Genomic DNA, 17,406 nt, shown 5'->3' on the forward strand with positions numbered 1-17,406 from the left:
GTCCAGGTCTAAACGGTGAGTAAATACGCGCGCGATATTGTTTTTCTGTGACAGACAAAATTCCACGCGGGCGAAGCCGCGGGCGGAAAGCTAGTCTATGTATAAAATTTTTAAGAGACTATTGGAAAGAGATACCTATATAATAATGAAGTAGATCAAAATATGTCACTACAAAAATGTCTTTCACTGTGTCTATCACCGGGAGAGGTGCGTCTTTGACAACAAACTACTCACCTACATTAGCATTAAATGGAAACTATGAGTGTGGTCTTTTATACTTCTCTACATTCAACTCTATACCAAATGTAGATGAAAGAAACAATAAATTTTATTATGACAAAGATAAAATTGTAACGATTCCTGAAGGTTCCTATGAACTTGAAGATATTTGTGATTATTTAAGGAGTAACATCCAAAACACTGCTTTACAATTGAATTGCAATAATAATACATTGAAGACTACTATTTTCTGCTCTAAAGAAATAGATTTCGATAAAAATGATTCACTTGGTAGAATATTAGGATTTGGTAAAAGTAAAGTAAAACCATTTATAAGTACAGAATCGCAATATCCAGTCAACATTTTACCTACAACCATCGTGCGCATCGAATGTGATGTAGTAAGCGGTTCATTTGTGAATGGAACAGCTAGTCATATAATTCACGAATTTGTTCCTAATGTACCACCTGGCTATCGAATTATTGAAGTACCTAAAAATTTAATATATTTTCCAGTCAATCAAAGTTCAATAGGTGAAATAAATATTAGACTGCTAGATTCAAAAAATAAACAAATTAATTTACGCGGCGAAGAAGTGCAGCTGTATTTACACTTCAGAAAAAATGCTAAATTTCAATAAAAACCCTTCTACCTCAAGTATTCAACTCATTCCTAAAAGAACCATTCATAAAGGAGCACCGATTCAACTGAAAAAGAAACTTACTAAGAACAATAAGGAATTTCTCAAATTAATAGGCTTATTACGATGAACATTTTAAATGTATCCCAACAAACGTCATACGACAACAGTATCGAAAGTTTTGAATATCATTCATATAAACCATATGTAACAAGTTTTAACAAAAATGATGAAATACGTATACCTATAAATCAGCAAGACTTGTATGTATTGCCAGCACTCAGCACTTTGTATATTGAAGGCAAAGCAAATGTAGTTAAATTAACTACTAAAGAAAAAGTATCTAGCATACATTTTGTGAACAATCCTGTGTTGTTCCTATTTCAAGACATTCGCTATGAATTGAATGGAATCGAAATCGATAAGATTAAAAACGCTGGTATTACGACGACCATTAAATCGTATCTTTCGTTAAATGAAAATGAATCTCAAACTGCAAGAGTTTGGGGTTTGGGGTCAGATACCGGTATAGATGTTCATGATGGTGCGTTTTCAGTTTCTATACCTTTGAATAAAATTTTAGGATTCGCTGAAGATTATGAAAAAATCATTTTAAACTGTAAACATGAATTAGTGTTACTAAGAAGTAATACGAATCTCAATGCTGTACAGTTGAAGAATGACGAAGTTGTAGATGACATATTAATAGATAAAATTGTTTGGAGAGTCCCTCACGTCAAAGTTTCTGATCGGGAAAGAATTAATTTATTGAAACATTTAGAGAAAGATCGTTCTATAACGCTAGCATTTAGAAATTGGGATTTGTATGAATATCCTCTGCTACCTAAGACACGTAAACACACATGGTCAATCAAAATATCTTCGCAAATCGAGAAGCCTCGATTTGTTATTATTGCGTTACAAACTGCCCGCAAGCATAAACCAGAAAAGTCCATGTCAGAATTTGACCATTGTAATATACGCGATGTAAAAGTTTATTTAAATTCTTTGTATTATCCCTACGAAAGTTTAAACGTCAGTTTTTCAAGCGATAGGTATGCTTTATTATATGAGCAATATTCAAGGTTTCAACAGTCATATTATGGACGTCGTGCCGAGCCTTTGTTGTCTCTCAAAAAGTTTAAAGTTATTGCCACAGAATAAGTAATAGTACAGGTACAGAAGGATTACTCCGCAAGACGATTTAAATAAATGCGAGTCTTGCTACGACGCGATACAGTGGAATTCAGCTCGCACAGCACTACGTACCTACAATTTTATTCACCTACAAGTTTTGTCTCTTTCTATCGCGTGCCTCTGAACTTTTCTTACGCTGTTAGGGTTGCTGTCTAGTGAAAAAATATTAATCTACTTATTTGTAATGAGGTACGTATGTAGGTAAGTATGCATTCATTATGGAAAACCTTGGGAGAGGCCTTTGTCCAGCAGTGACGCATTCTGAGCAGTATTCATAGTAGGTTAGGTTCCTATACTATTCTAGGAATTATTGATTACCCACTTGGCCAACATACATTTCAGCATCTTTGGGAAGCGAAAAAAAGATGAATCCGGTAGATTACTTTTCGAATTTAAACACCCGAACGCCGCACAATATTTCTTTCTCTTTATGTCCATTTTTAAATAATACTTCGATCATAGAATTATTATTATATATTATATATTATACTACAACGCACGCCAGCGTCCTGACGAGCGCGCGCGTGACACTCGACTGATATAATACCCGCCGGCGCGCCGGGGCGCTTCGCTGTAGGTAATTATCGGATGTACCGCGCGGAGTGAGCCAGGCCTGATATTGCTCCGTTATTTGTGATTGACTGTTCTCGACAACACGAAACGTTAAAAGGTTCCATAGATGTGAGAGTTGAAATAGAAAGCGATCAAGAAATACCTGATCAGACTGCGGCTTATTGTTTGATATTAAATGACTGTATATCTTCTTAAATATATAAAAGGAGAAACTGACTGACTGACTGACAGATCAACGCACAGCCTAAACGGCTAAACGTAGGCACTTGAAATTTGGAAGGGACGTAGTTTAGGTACCGTAGAGGTGCACTAAGAAAGGAATTCCCGAAATTACCACGGGAACGGGAATTAGCGGAAAAATCCTTTTGTATGAAAAATCTAAACCGCTTAAGTTAGATGCTTGAAATTTGGTGTGCAGGTACCTTAGTAAACTTAAAGCTTAGGTACAACAGGATATTGTAAAATTCCCACGGGAACGGGAGTTAGCGGGAAAAAACATATGTATGAAAAAATCTAAACTGCGTAAGATAGACGCTTGAAATTTGGCATGCAGGTACCTTAGTAAACTTAAAGCTTAGTTACAAAAGGATATTGCAAAATTCCTACGGGAACGGGAGTTAACCGCTGAAGATAGATGAAGAGGGTAAAAGGGATCCACGCGTACGAAGTCGCGGGCGGCCGCTAGCTATCATCTATCTATCTATATAAATAAAAATGAATTGATGTTCGTTAGTCTGATTATAACTCGAGAACTCGATATCGCGGGCGGAAAGCTAGTTTGAGTATAAACCCCTAAGTAATATTATAAAAAAGGTATCATGAGCAGAGAAATTATTTATGTGGATTTACAAGGATTCAAAAATATGCATAATGATTTTATTGTAAAAGAATTGGCTACAGCTACGGAACAAAATACCCAAGTTTTTTTAGTAAAACCACCGTATCCCTTTTCTGCTTTAACATACAAAGAAAAGAAAATGGTTTGTTGGCTTGAAAAACACAGACACCTCCTTTGGCGGGAAGGTCTTATAGACTATAGAGAATTTAAAAGAATAGTAAAACATTTTTTAAAAGACTATCATAATATGATTATATTATAATTGTAAAGGGTGAAGAAAAAGTAAAATGGATGCAGGAATTGTGTGGCCATAATTATGTTACAGATATAAGCAATAAGGGTATTCCTAATTTAAATACCCTGAGTGAAATGTACTGTATGAATTTTAAGTGTTATAACTGTTTTACTCATACTAATTCACAATATTGTGCTTTAAAAAATGTTGTGTGTATAAGAAAATGGTGTGTACAGAAAAAAGATTACTGTGAATTAATTTAAAAGAAAAATTAAATAAACTGTTAATGTACATTTAAAATTGTATGTAGTTTAATAATAGTTTTTATGTTAATTTAATATTGTGATTATAAATATTTTCTAATTAATAAATATTAATGATTCAAATAACTTTTTTATTTCTTTAACGTCTTAGAAATTGTTGCATTTTAAGGATCTGAGGTTTATTACAATTAATTGTAGATACACATCCCTTAAAAATATTAACAAGAACCTTATAACTTAAAATGCAAAATATCTACACAGCAAAATGAAAACCCAAGATTGAGGTAAATTATGTTTTATTTTTATTGTAATAATTACCTAGTTACAAACTTTTATTTACTTACAAATATATGGGACAATATTATTTAATCATCTAAAAACTAATTGATCTTTTTTGTATGTGCACTTTTAAAAATAAATGATGTTTTTTATTATATTTTATCTTTATGTTAATTATTGGGTCTATATTAGTTGATCTACGGATAAATTATGAATGATCTTCATTAAAGGTAACATAATATTTATGTTTAACCTACTCTTTTAATGTTTGGTAAACAAAAATAATATTTGATCTTCTTTTTTAGTTATTGATCTTTAATTTTGTTAATTTGATGAATTTTATATCAAGTTTGCCTTTTAATATTGATCACCTAATAAATACATTTCGATCTATGTATAACTTAACTTTAAAATATATTTGATCTAACAAAAAATATTATTGGTTAATATTTTTAATTAAAAAATATCTTTTAATTTACGCGGTAGGTACTTTGTGGTTGAGTGACAATCGTCCGTCATTGGTTACTAAGTTGGCCAAGGGCTTAGCGGCCAATAAGCAAGCAGAATAGTACATTGCCATGTTTGTTTAAATTACAAGCTTTGCTTAGTTTGGGACTAGAGGCGCTATGTAAAATAATTTCTTACTTCTGACATCCCTGAACCCGACATCATAATTTTTACATCTTTATTTTTTTTTTCAAATCGCAAGGTTGATTTTCTCTTAGTATACCGATCTCGACCGTGATCAGTGACCATAAAGTCATCTGTCAATGGGTCGATTAGACACGATAAAAGGACTAAACGATATTTGTTTACTTTTAGTGCGACATCGGGTCGTAAGGACCTGATAAGTTTTTTTTTCCAAATATTTACTGTGTTTGACGAAACAATTGCAAAACAATATTTATCTTTCGTACTACTGAAAAGACCGAATATATCCATCCCGCACCAACGCATCCAGCACCTAAGGTCAATTCGACCCGATAACGCAGTGTGAACGTGTTAAGTATGCTTTTTTAATAAAAAAAAATCTTTCAACATCAAGTGCCTTTAAATAGTTTCCATCCTTTGACTACAACTTAATAAAAATAAGTACCATAACATAATTATTTTGAAGATTATTTGATATAGACAAAAAATAATTTATACAAATCGAATTATTTAAAAAAGTATCACAATATTGAATATTTGGTGCTCATTTCTTTTATTTTTGAGGACCAACAAGTAACAATCAGATATAATTTTTACATCTCAAATTTTTTTTGCGTAGTTCAAAAGAGGTTAAAATATCGATCGATTTTATTTATTTTATGTCTCAAAGAAAGAGGATCAATCATTAAATTAGATGACCATTTAGATTTTTTTATTTGCCGTTTTTGCTAATTTAAAAAGATCATTTAAATACATGCCCAAATATATTACACAATAATTATAATTATCATTTACATAGTAGCCCATATCTAAAACTAACATTTTTACTTTTAAGATAATAAGAAAAAACAAAAATAGAAATCACAAAACTAATATTCACTTCCTCCAAGTTTCCGAGATATTTTTGATACAAGTTTCTCCGTTTCATGAAGGATATTGTCCACCACACTTGTCACAATGTATTGAGCACTAGTGATTACATCTCCGTCTCTTGAATCATCCTCGATCGCTTCCGGAGAAGTAGTCAAGTCAAAAATCTTTATTTTTATGAACTGTCGTCCTTCTTTTTCATGCTTCACTTTAACGAAAGATGTTGACGCCATCTTCAACTTCTTGTCCAAATTCTGTGCACTCTTCCTGGATTTTGAAATTCCTCTTTTCTTCTTAATATTTTCTTGTACCGGCAAGTTTGGTAACGGGTGACAATCTTCAGCAAAATAAATCGGAGTCCAATCAGGACTACCAACGTTTACTAACGTGGACGACATCTTGAATTATTTGTAACAAAAACTTAAGATGACTGCTCGCTGTGAATATCGATGTGGTAATGACTCTCACTTTGAGCAATTTAATAGGACATAGCGTAAACATTGTGCTGACATGCAACTGCAATCTGACATATCTCAGGTGCGAGACTTAAAGTACTCACAGACGATCGAACTTGGTTCGGAACGGACCACGAACATGGTGCGCTCTGAACCAAATTCGATCGTGTGGCGCACGGTCCGCCGGACATTATTATTATTAATATCGGTACGGCTGGTTCGGAGCGCATGCATATCGTACGCGGTGCGTTCCGAACCGATTCGATCGTGTGGACGGCGCACCGAACCAAATGTCAGTTTAGTCGCAATTGAGCCTCCGTACGCGCAACACGTCGTAACGTGTTCACAGACATGGATTCGGAACGACGCCAAGAAGACATCGTTAGTACCGAGAAAAAAGCTGTTATAGAGCTGTTGGAGTTGTATAAAGACTTTCCATGTTTGTGGAATACCGCACATAGCCTTTATTGTAATAAAGATGCACGCAATCAAGCATTTCAAATACTTTTAGAAAAATGGAAGTCATATTACCCCCTTGCGACTATTACCGCAATTAAGAAAAAAATAGAACATCTCAGAGCTGCCTATAGACGAGAACGGAATAAGGTAAGAAATAAAATAAAACAGATGACATTTTTACTATTTATTGTGTAGGTACTTATAACGAAGTAGATATTATTTGTTCGGCATGTTATTTGTTTTTAGGTGGAATCTAGCAAAACTAGTGGCGCTGGAGTGGAAGACTTGCATGTCCCGACATTGTGGTATTACCAACATTTGGGTTTTCTGCACGAAAAGTCAAACCCGACAGCCGAAATGGTTGACAACTTTGAAACAAATACTAAGAATCAATCTATTGAGGTAAGCATTAAATATTCAGAACATTAATCATTCTATCTTGAAAATTAACACGCCCTTGATTGTTAAAATATTCTGTAAATATTTGCCTAACAGAATTACCATCTGCAGTGCGTTGCCTTTCTGTTCTATTAACACTCACAGTGTTGTCATTTTGTCGCCAATCTCCCGGCCGGTAGGTGTATTTTTCAGTGTCCTCCAAATCGACACAGTTCCTTGTCATGTAGTTGCAAGACTTTTTCCTCAAATAATTGTGTAATGCGCATGAAGCCATTACCACTTTTGGTACATTTTTGACATTAATTTGTATAGGTTTTTTAAATACTCTAAAACGTTCGGCTAAAATACCGAATGCATTTTCGACAATTCTTCTAGCCCTGCATAATCTATAGTTATAAATTCTTTTGTCATGTGTCAAATTTCTCTGTGGGTAGGGTTTTAAAAGGTTTTCATTAATAGCGAATGCGTTATCTGCAACAAAACAATATGGCGCAATAAGATCCGATGTAGGCAAGGCAGAAGGTGTTGGTAAATGTAATTGATTATTCACTAATTTTTCATAAAAAACTGTATGTTTAAATACTCCGCCATCAGAAACACTGCCATTTGCGCCTGCATTCACGTAAATAAATTCGTAATTGGCATTTACGATACCAAGTAAAACTACACTGAATGTTCCTTTGTAGTTGTAATATAATGAACCAGACTGTGGTGGCTTTTCGATGATGATGTGCTTGCCATCAATGGCACCCAAGCAATGACTGAACTGCCACTTCCTTTCAAAATCTGTTGCTATTTGTAGCCAAGCATCTTCTGTTTCAGGAACCTGCAACAAAAAAGGAAAAATCTTCAATTAAACGACAAAGTGCTATCTTTAAGAAACAAGAAGAGCTATTAGAGTCTGCCAAACAGTTAGTGAATGCCAATAGCTCATCGGAATTGACCTCAGCAGATGCTTTTGGACACTCTGTGGCCTCCCAGCTTAAGGAGCTACCAAAAATGCAAAGACTCATTTGTGAGAAATTAATTGGAGAACTGTTTTTTTATGCAAAATTAGGAGAACTTAGCTTAGAAACTTCAATATCCATAAATTCACGTTACTACTTAACCCAAACACATAACAGGCCGGTACTACAATATCAGTTGCACACACCACAACAGTCTGTATCATCAATGCAACCGTCGCTATACCAACAATCACCATCGCCATCACCACAGCATTCACATCCATCTCTATCGCCATCACCACAGCAGACACATTCATCTCAATACCAACCATCACCACAGCATTCACATCCATCTCAGTACCAACCATCACCACAGAATTCACATCTATCTGAATACCAACCATCACCATCGCCATCACCACAGCATTCACATCCATCACCATCGCCATCACCACAGCAGTCACATCCATCTCAATACCAACCATCACCACAGCATTCACATCCATCTCAGTACCAACCATCACCACAGAATTCACATCTATCTGAATACCAACCATCACCATCGCCATCACCACAGCATTCACATCCATCACCATCGCCATCACCACAGCAGTCACATCCATCTCAATACCAACCATCACCACAGCATTCACATCTATCTCAATACCAACCATCACCATCGCCATCATCACTGCATTCACATCCATCTCAATACCATCCATCACCATCGCCATCACCACAGCATTCACATCCATCTCAATACCAACCATCACCACAGCATTCACATCTATCTCAATACCAACCATCACCATCGCCATCATCACTGCATTCACATCCATCTCAATACCAACCATCACCATCGCCATCACCACAGCATTCACATCCATCTCAATACCAATCATCACTCACATCCGCTCACACACGTCCTCCTCTGCCCCAAACACTTATAGATGAACTACTACAGCATTCCATTGTACAACCACCTTCAAATAACATTCCTTCTGAGATAAGCCAGCAGAACGTTTTTAGAGGAAAAGGGACTGACATACATGAATATTTGATATTTAAAAAATAGAATTTGTACTTACTGCGGCTTCACTGTTACATTCAATAATTAACGAATAAATAAAAAAAATATGATTGAAATTATGTTAGTGTTATTTGATACCTATAAATTATACATACCTTCACATAGTTTTTGAGCACTGTATAGATTGCTTCACAGGTCTCTGGTATTATCTCTGATAGTAATTGTGATGATATACTAGTGCTGAATTTAAGTTCTCTGAATTCTATACCAGACGCTAGAAATTTTAAAGTAGCCACCAATCTCTCTTCAGCACTCACAGCTTGTCGCATAACTGTATCGGATTTAGTTACATGTGGTTTCACAAGATCCAACAATTCAATAAATGCTTCGGAACTCATTCGAAGATATATACGAAAATCTTTATCATCGAGATCTTTAATGAGATTCATATGACTGTACTGTTGTCTGTTTCTGAGATAAAATTTTGCCCATTCTTTTCTTCTTTTTCGTTGGTTATGTAATGGCGATGTAGCAACGATAGTTGCCGCAACTAATGCAATTTTGGCCTGTTTTGATAGAATAGGCGGCATGTCGAGGAGACGTGTTCACGCAATGCTAGCACAATTAAGACTGGACGATTCGGAGTCTGGTGCGCTAGTCTGTTGTGTAGACCGCACCGTACGGTTCGTGGTCCGTTCCGAACCAAGTTCGATCGTCTGTGAATACTTTTAGTGTGAACAAAAACCTGTTGAAACTTGTATCAAGCAAGCGTGCATGTTTCCATGTATGCAATCTGATCGATGTTCAGAAACGATAAAAAATGTGATCTATTTAGAACAAATTGAAACAAGTCAGAACTTGCATTTAACAAGAAACTAAATAAGAAAAAGGTATGCAATTGTAATGATTTTAGAATATATCTTTATTAAGACGGGAATACCAGGCCGAATGTAATGATTTTAATATCTTTATGAGACGTGAATGCCAGGAGGCATCACGGTGACGGATGGCCGAATGTAATGATTTTAGAATTAATATTGTATTTTATACGATTATTAGTTGCTTATAAATAGTTATTGTAATAATTTTGGCAGAATTTAAAAACCCATTATTAAAATTAAATACTTTACTTGACTACTTCCTGGACATTGTTGCAGATATTAGAATGGTTTTAGAATTTATTCTGTATTATATTCAATTACACATTTCATGTTTATTATTTAATGAAATTATTTTAGAATTTTTATTGTATACAATTTAGTAATTTAGAAATAAATTGTTATTTAAGTATTGATTTTGACTACTTCCGGGGCATGCTGTCGATAAGTCGTTTCGAGCCGGTTGACTCTGACGAATGGAAGGGGAAGTTGCCTTATCGCGGGCATGCCGCCGGACAGGCAGTTCGATTGGAGCATTTAAAGCAAGAAGTACTAACTTTAAGATGTTATAATGTTGGAAATGTATAAATTAGTATCCTGAATAAATAAGTAATTGATCAACAATTAACTTTTTTTTTATACAATGAAACATGAGAATACTGAAATGTAATTTATTAATAATTGTCACCCATATACCTATTACATTATTTACAAAATAGGACAAAAATGTTTATCTACAATACATAACTAAAACTTACTTCTATTTATAATACTAATATTCTAACGCGATATTTATCTAACAATCCTTATCTATCCATAACTATGATAAAACTAACAAAGAAAGTAGGTACTAATAAATAAGCATACAGCATCAAAAAGTTTTAGAATAATGTCCCCACGACTTAGTGGCGATATTATTATCTTCTTCTATATATTATTATACTTATAATAAATCTGTAGAGAGGTCAATTCTGTACATGAAATATATTTTCAAAATAACTATCAGGGGGTGATTAGTGATCGATACTGATGCCAAAAATGCAATCAGTAAAATTTTTGTCTGTCTGTCTGTCTGTCTATCTGTCTGTCTGTCTGTCTGTCTGTCTGTCTGTATGTTCCTTATAGAAACAAAAACTACTCGACGGATTTTAACGAAACTTGGTACAATTATTCTTCATACTCCTGGGCAGGTTATAGGATACTTAGGAATTCCCACGGGAACGGGAATTAGCGGGAAAATCCTTTTGTATGAAAAATCTAAACCGCTTAAGTTAGACGCTTGAAATTTGGCATGCAGGTACCTTAGTAAACCTAAAGCTTAGTTACAACAGGATATTACAAAATTCCCACGGGAACGGGAGTTAGCGGGAAAAAACATTTGTATGAAAAATCTAAACCGCTTAAGTTAGACGCTTGAAATTTGGCGTGCAGGTACCTTAGTAAACTTAAAGCTTAGTTACAACAGGATATTGCAAAATTCCCACGGAAACGGGAGTTAGCGGGAAAAAACATTTGTATGAAAAAATCTAAACCGCGTAAGATAGATGAAGGGGGTAAAACGGGATCCACGCGTACGAAGTCGCGGGCGGCCGCTAGTCCATAATAAAGCGTTTGTCATCTTTCTTTGAAAGTGCTATTTTATTTTGTTCTCTTGTATAAATTTAGTGCTTGATTGTTTTAAAAAGCACATTTTTGCCTCTAAGGTCTGTTCCTGTTGAAAGAACTTTTACATAATCTGAAAAGTTTAATTTCTTGGTCACAGGTTTTTTTACCCCTTTTGCCTTTTTGATTTCATAATTGTCAGTTTTTATGCTGTACAATTTTGATCGTAACCCTACAAACTCTAACAATAATTGTCCACCTAATTCATCTTTAAATAATCCAGGCACCTTTTTGTTCTTTGGGATGATATTGTAACAGTTATTATCAACATAATTGCTTGTATCAAAATAGATCGCGAAATTTTCTTTCAAATCTCGATAAAAATCATCTGTGTGTATATCATATAGTAAACTATCAGTGTCCGTGTAACACAAAGATATTTTTTCTTTGTAAAAGTTTTTCATTACAGAATAATGAAAGTCATACATGTGACTTTTTGATAACTCTAACACTGAAAACCCTATGTAAATGGGCTTATTTAAAATAACCTTCTCACGTTGTAATTGTATCGCAACTAAGTTTTCATCAAACACTGTTGCACTATGAAAATTAGGACGGGCAATCAATTGTTCGGCGGAATGACATTTGTTAGTTACATTGCGCTCATCATGCCATGTACTGACAAGCTTTACATCAACTCTGCGTTCTGTATCTTCTAATGTCTTTCCAAAAATACTGTTATTTAACAGTTTAAAAAAATCTTGCTCAAAAGCAGATGTTGATTTCTGTCTAAGCTCCGTATTTAAATCAATGTGTATTTTTAAATACGGGCTCTGCTTGAATGTTATAGCTTTATGAATTTTCTTAAGTACCAATCCGTGTTTGATGCATATTTTTAAATGAACATAATGAATGACATAATTATGTTTATTGAACAAGTTAGGTATAAGTTTCTTATGCTTTGAGCCTAGTGGAACATAATTTTGTGCACAAAATGGAAGGTTGTTATGCAAGTCATGCAAGCTTTCAGGATAATCGATATCTACTTCCAAAATATACCCGTAATCGCTATTGTCGGGAACATTAACTATGTCAAGCTGATTACACTCTTCTTTACTCAAAAACTTAAAATCTGCGTATGGCAAGTAACTACACGTGGCATGTCCATATAGGTTATTGCAATCTAAATACATCAAATAATTTTGAGGTTGACTTGAATCAAAATCAGACTGATATTTGTTATTCGATTTTGCGTATCTTTGAGAACACAAACAAATACCCCCTCGAATACCACTTTGTATCATACGAATTATATCTAAGTCAGATAGAAGTTCTAACTTGACATTTGTTTTCAAAAGCATAGCATCAAAGCTGAGACTTGGTGCAGTAACATAGAAAGCAGGATCTAAATCATAGTTACTTTTACAAGTAAGCCGAAACTTTTCAAATATATCAGCTAGTAATAAAACATCACTTTTCACGTATAAATCTGTATACATTCCTAAGTTTTTAATTTTAAACGCTTTCCAGACTTTAAGGGCATGTTCGTAATCAGATGTACTTATGGATTCGCCCGTAAGACTGCTATAAAAATTGTCTATTGACGGCAAGCTCGTTTCATCATAAACAGTCCAGTTAGACATATATTCATAAGGATAAATACCTTTTCTACGCAATAATGCAAATTGATGTTCATTTAGACAAATTTTATGTAAATGTGTGAAGTCAGCATGGTTAAGATTATTAGCCAACTGTTCTAAACTGGTGCCCATAAATTTAAATGTATCAAAAAATCTTGCTGCAACAAAAGTATCGTCTGAAAGAGGAATAAACTTAGTAAAGGAGATGTAATTTTCCTTACTTTTTGGAATTACTTTGATGGACCCGGGAATACGGCTTAGCTCCCGAATGAACAAATGGCAGTCATAGCCTGACAAATTGTGAAAAAAAATTGGAACGAATTTTGGGATTTGAAACTTAAGATTACAAAACGAGTGAGCGGCGCCTCTATAGGTACCTGTGAAGTGACAGTGATCTCTCACTTTATCACCAATTAACAAATTTGAACATAAGTAACAATACTCCGCGCTGTCAAATTTCTATAAATCGTCACCGTCAAAAATAATAGGCACAGGATCCTCGGAAGCCGATTTAATGATGCTGAAAACTTTTCTTATGTCCCTCTGTAAATAATCAACAAACTTTGATGCACAATCAGGGCCACGATAACTTACTAAACGATTAAGGCTACTATCATAATTACAGACAATGTAATATGCAAACGCAGCTGGAATATGTCGTAATATGTCGTGTATTCGTTGTGTGATGCCCTTGAGTTTCGTTGCATGGTTGGAGCAACGTTTCGAAATCAGCGTATATTACAAAAGGTATGAATTGTTTACATTGAAAATTTTTAAACTGAACTACAGACCCTTTATCTGGAAGAACAGTCGTGACCCCTCCACACTCATGCTTCTCATATTGTAAATTTGATTTAAAAATAGCAAGCAATCATCGCAAAAGTAAATCTTCCCATGATGTTTAGTAACTTGCTTTCTTATCAATTTAGGAAGATCCTTTATGTGACAATAATGCGATTTACAACCATCTTGCAACAAAAGCATGTTAACGTGGTACTTTTTTCTTAGTTTGGTTTTGTATAATGGGCCCGTAATATTGTTTTTACTATCCAAGCCATAGACATTAACACTGATATTTTCGTTATTCTTTTCAAATATCTTTATGTCTTTAAATGAAACAGGGAAGGACATATTACTTAAATTTAATATAGTACTGAAGTGAGGATACGAAGACACTCGAAAACCATTCTTTTTTGCTGGGTACAACGCAGCCATTACAGTCCATGCGAAACAATATTCATCATTATTTTGATGTTTACACATGCCCGTTTCGAACTAATCGTTTTTGGCAATTTAATATAGCATGACCCTTTTAAAGGCGAATACCTATTAATGTTCGTTTCAAGATACTGAATTTCTAAAAGAGACCACCCACTTCCCTTTTCCTGGAATTCATCTATCTTTTTACAAAGAATTTCAGAAACAATCTCCAAGAAATCATTAAAAATATAGTTTTGATGTATGGCAATATTTTCTGTTGCAAATGACTTTATTTCCATGGAATCATCTTTAGGTAGAATTACTTTAACAAATAGTTCAAAGTTTATTTTCACGTTAACATGATTAGCTAACGCAGAGTCAATAAGTCTTTTTTTTCAACTTTGAAGCAATGCTAAGCAACAACTGCCTTGGGCAAGTAGCAGCTACAGCGCTATCATCATCCGCTTGACGCTCGCGCTCTGCGCGTATACGATAAGAAGCTATGCGGTTCCGAAATGCTGAACTGATTTTTTCAATGCCTGTATCAAACTGTACTGCACAGTTATTTTTATGTTTAGTGCTACGTAAGTGACCTGGGAAGGCTTTACTTTTAACAGACTCTTCACAAATTGAACAGTAAATAGTTTTACCCATGTTGAAAGAGTGACAAATTGGATCAAGACAAGTAATTAAGACACAAAAATATTATAAGTTGAATAAAAGTATAATTAAAAACTTACAAATTAATTATCTTAAAACTAAAATAGACACCTACTTCTAAAGAAATTAAAAAAATCACTTAAACTCACTATTTGTTCTTATAAAATATTGGGTCCTTGTGGAACCGCCGCTTTGCGTCCCTTGCAATTTTTTTTAATTGCACCCAGAGCGGATCGTTGGGCTTCACCCTCAAGCGCAACTGTGCAGTCCACTTTTCAGCCCGCTGACGAGGATCCAGATCGATGATGTCGCAGGTGTTAAACACCTTGACATCGAAGAAGATCTCCCCCTCTTCGACCAGCTCGACCTGGCGCGTCACGCCGTCAGCGACTCTGCGGGCCAGGGACGACCACAGCGGCGACGCTTTCGGGACTGGCTCGGGGCACGGTCCGTCGGAGTCGTCGCCGAATAATTCGCTCGAAAGCGATTTCGCAGACTTGGTTGTGCCACTGAAATGATCAAAGTTTAAATTATAATAAGTTCAGGAAAACAATATAGGACCCACAGTTTGAAATGTATGTCAAATAATAATAATAAATATCCTTAGACATTTTACACTGCGCTTCTAGTCCCAAACTAAGCAAAGCTTGTACTATGGGTACTAGACAACGGATATAAACATACTTAAATACTTTTTTCGTAAATACATACTTATCTTATTATACATAGAAAACACCCAGTCCAATACAAACAAATATGTTCATGCACACAAATGTTTGTACTGTGCGGGAATCGAACCCGCTACCTCCGGAATAGTAGTCCGTTCCGAACCACTACACCAAACGGCCGACAAATGAATGTTTAAAAATTTTTTAATACATACCTTGTGGACGTCTTTTTCTTTGATTTAGCGGTGGCCGAAGGTGTTCCCGCCTTGGCTGATTTTTTTGCCTTCTTTGCGGGTCTGCAATTTAAATACAAAATAAATGATTAACAATCGTAATTTCCAATGTTATATCACAATTAGATGTGACATTAAAAATACACAACCCACAAAAATTACTATACTTATAGAAAGGCATACTAGGTACTTGTAATCATTATCTCAGATCCTAACTGTTACTTTCCTACAACCACTTCCTGAGCATTTGAAATTATAGTATGTACTGTGTAGTAATAAAGATAGTATAGGTATTTACTTACTGTGTTGGAGGCTGTTCTTCGAAGTCCGAGGGCTCAGACTCAGAGTCCCAGGATGCCACCCGTTTATTATCTGATTGTGACCTAAAAACATTTTTTTTGTTACCTTTTGGTTTTAATCTTTATTGAGTACAACACTAATTCTTAGTAAGACAGAACTAGAATCGAGTTTTTGTGCCGGCGGGAATCGAACCCATTTCAAATCCATGTCAACTACATAACAAAAAACTTAGTGCAATACAACAAATAACTATCTAATCACTTAATAATCACAAAGGAAACTTACGAACATTTTGCGAAGTGAGTAAGCAGCACGAGGAGCACGAGAAGCACGATGAGCACGAGGAGCACGATGAGCAGTTAGGCACTACTTGAGTGTTCGTCAACAGAGGAGACTCGATTGATGGAAAGACTTCATGAAACTTATTTATACTTAATTTCATGATGACACACAAGCAAAAGAAGCACGTAAAACACACATGTTGGAAATGTGTGTAAATGCACTGCTTGCATTTCTGTTCATGGGAAAATAACATAATGATCAAATTTCATTTTTACTGTAGACTTCGAGGATCGAGGATCGATCTTGTGTGAACGCTACAACAACCCTCGCTTACTAGTTTCAAATCACCTTCGATCTCTCTTTGAAATACCATCTATTTCATCTGAAAATGCCAAGTCACTTAGAGCATTAATCTATACTTATAATAAATCTGTAGAGAGGTCAATTCTGTACATGAAATATATTTTCAAAATAACTATCAGGGGGTGATTAGTGATCGATACTGATGCCAAAAATGCAATCAGTAAAATTTTTGTCTGTCTGTCTGTCTGTCTGTCCGTCTGTCTGTCTGTCTGTCTGTCTGTATGTTCCTTATAGAAACAAAAACTACTTGCCGGATTTTAACGAAACTTGGTACAATTATTCTTCATACTCCTGGGCAGGTTATAGTATACTTAGGAATTCCCACGGGAACGGGAATTAGCGGGAAAATCCTTTTGTATGAAAAATCTAAACCGCTTAAGTTAGACGCTTGAAATTTGGCATGCAGGTACCTTAGTGAACGTAAAGCTTAGTTACAACAGGATATTGCAAAATTCCCACGGGAACGGGAGTTAGCGGGAAAAAACATTTGCATGAAAAAATCTAAACCGCGTAAGATAGATGAA

The 17,406-nt window shown here is 35.0% G+C and overlaps 1 protein-coding gene across 1 annotated transcript; it reads right to left on the bottom strand.

Annotated features, from left to right (window-relative positions):
- Positions 1–6,849: 6,849 nt before the first annotated feature.
- Positions 6,850–16,892, bottom strand: LOC135086411 (uncharacterized). Its single transcript, XM_063981141.1, has 6 exons — positions 16,868–16,892; positions 16,240–16,342; positions 15,920–16,000; positions 15,186–15,545; positions 9,212–9,449; positions 6,850–7,905 (listed from the first exon to the last, which is right to left on the bottom strand). Exons 1-6 carry the CDS (start codon positions 16,890–16,892, stop codon positions 7,090–7,092), a joined length of 1,623 nt encoding a protein of 540 aa, XP_063837211.1. The 3' UTR covers positions 6,850–7,089.
- Positions 16,893–17,406: the final 514 nt, after the last annotated feature.

Source organism: Ostrinia nubilalis, chromosome W, assembly GCF_963855985.1.
Source record: "Ostrinia nubilalis chromosome W, ilOstNubi1.1, whole genome shotgun sequence".
NCBI classification, from domain to species: Eukaryota; Metazoa; Arthropoda; class Insecta; order Lepidoptera; family Crambidae; genus Ostrinia; species Ostrinia nubilalis.

Bases quoted from the DNA above. Each gene is read 5' to 3' on its own strand.
- LOC135086411 (XM_063981141.1), bottom strand. From the start codon at position 16,892: ATGGTATTTCAAAGAGAGATCGAAG. The intron at 16,343-16,867 runs GTGATTTGAAAC...TAAAACCAAAAG, and splicing joins ATTTCAAAGAGAGATCGAAG to GTAACAAAAAAAATGTTTTT. The intron at 7,906-9,211 runs GTATGTATAATT...TTTTTGTTGCAG, and splicing joins TGCTCAAAAACTATGTGAAG to GTTCCTGAAACAGAAGATGC.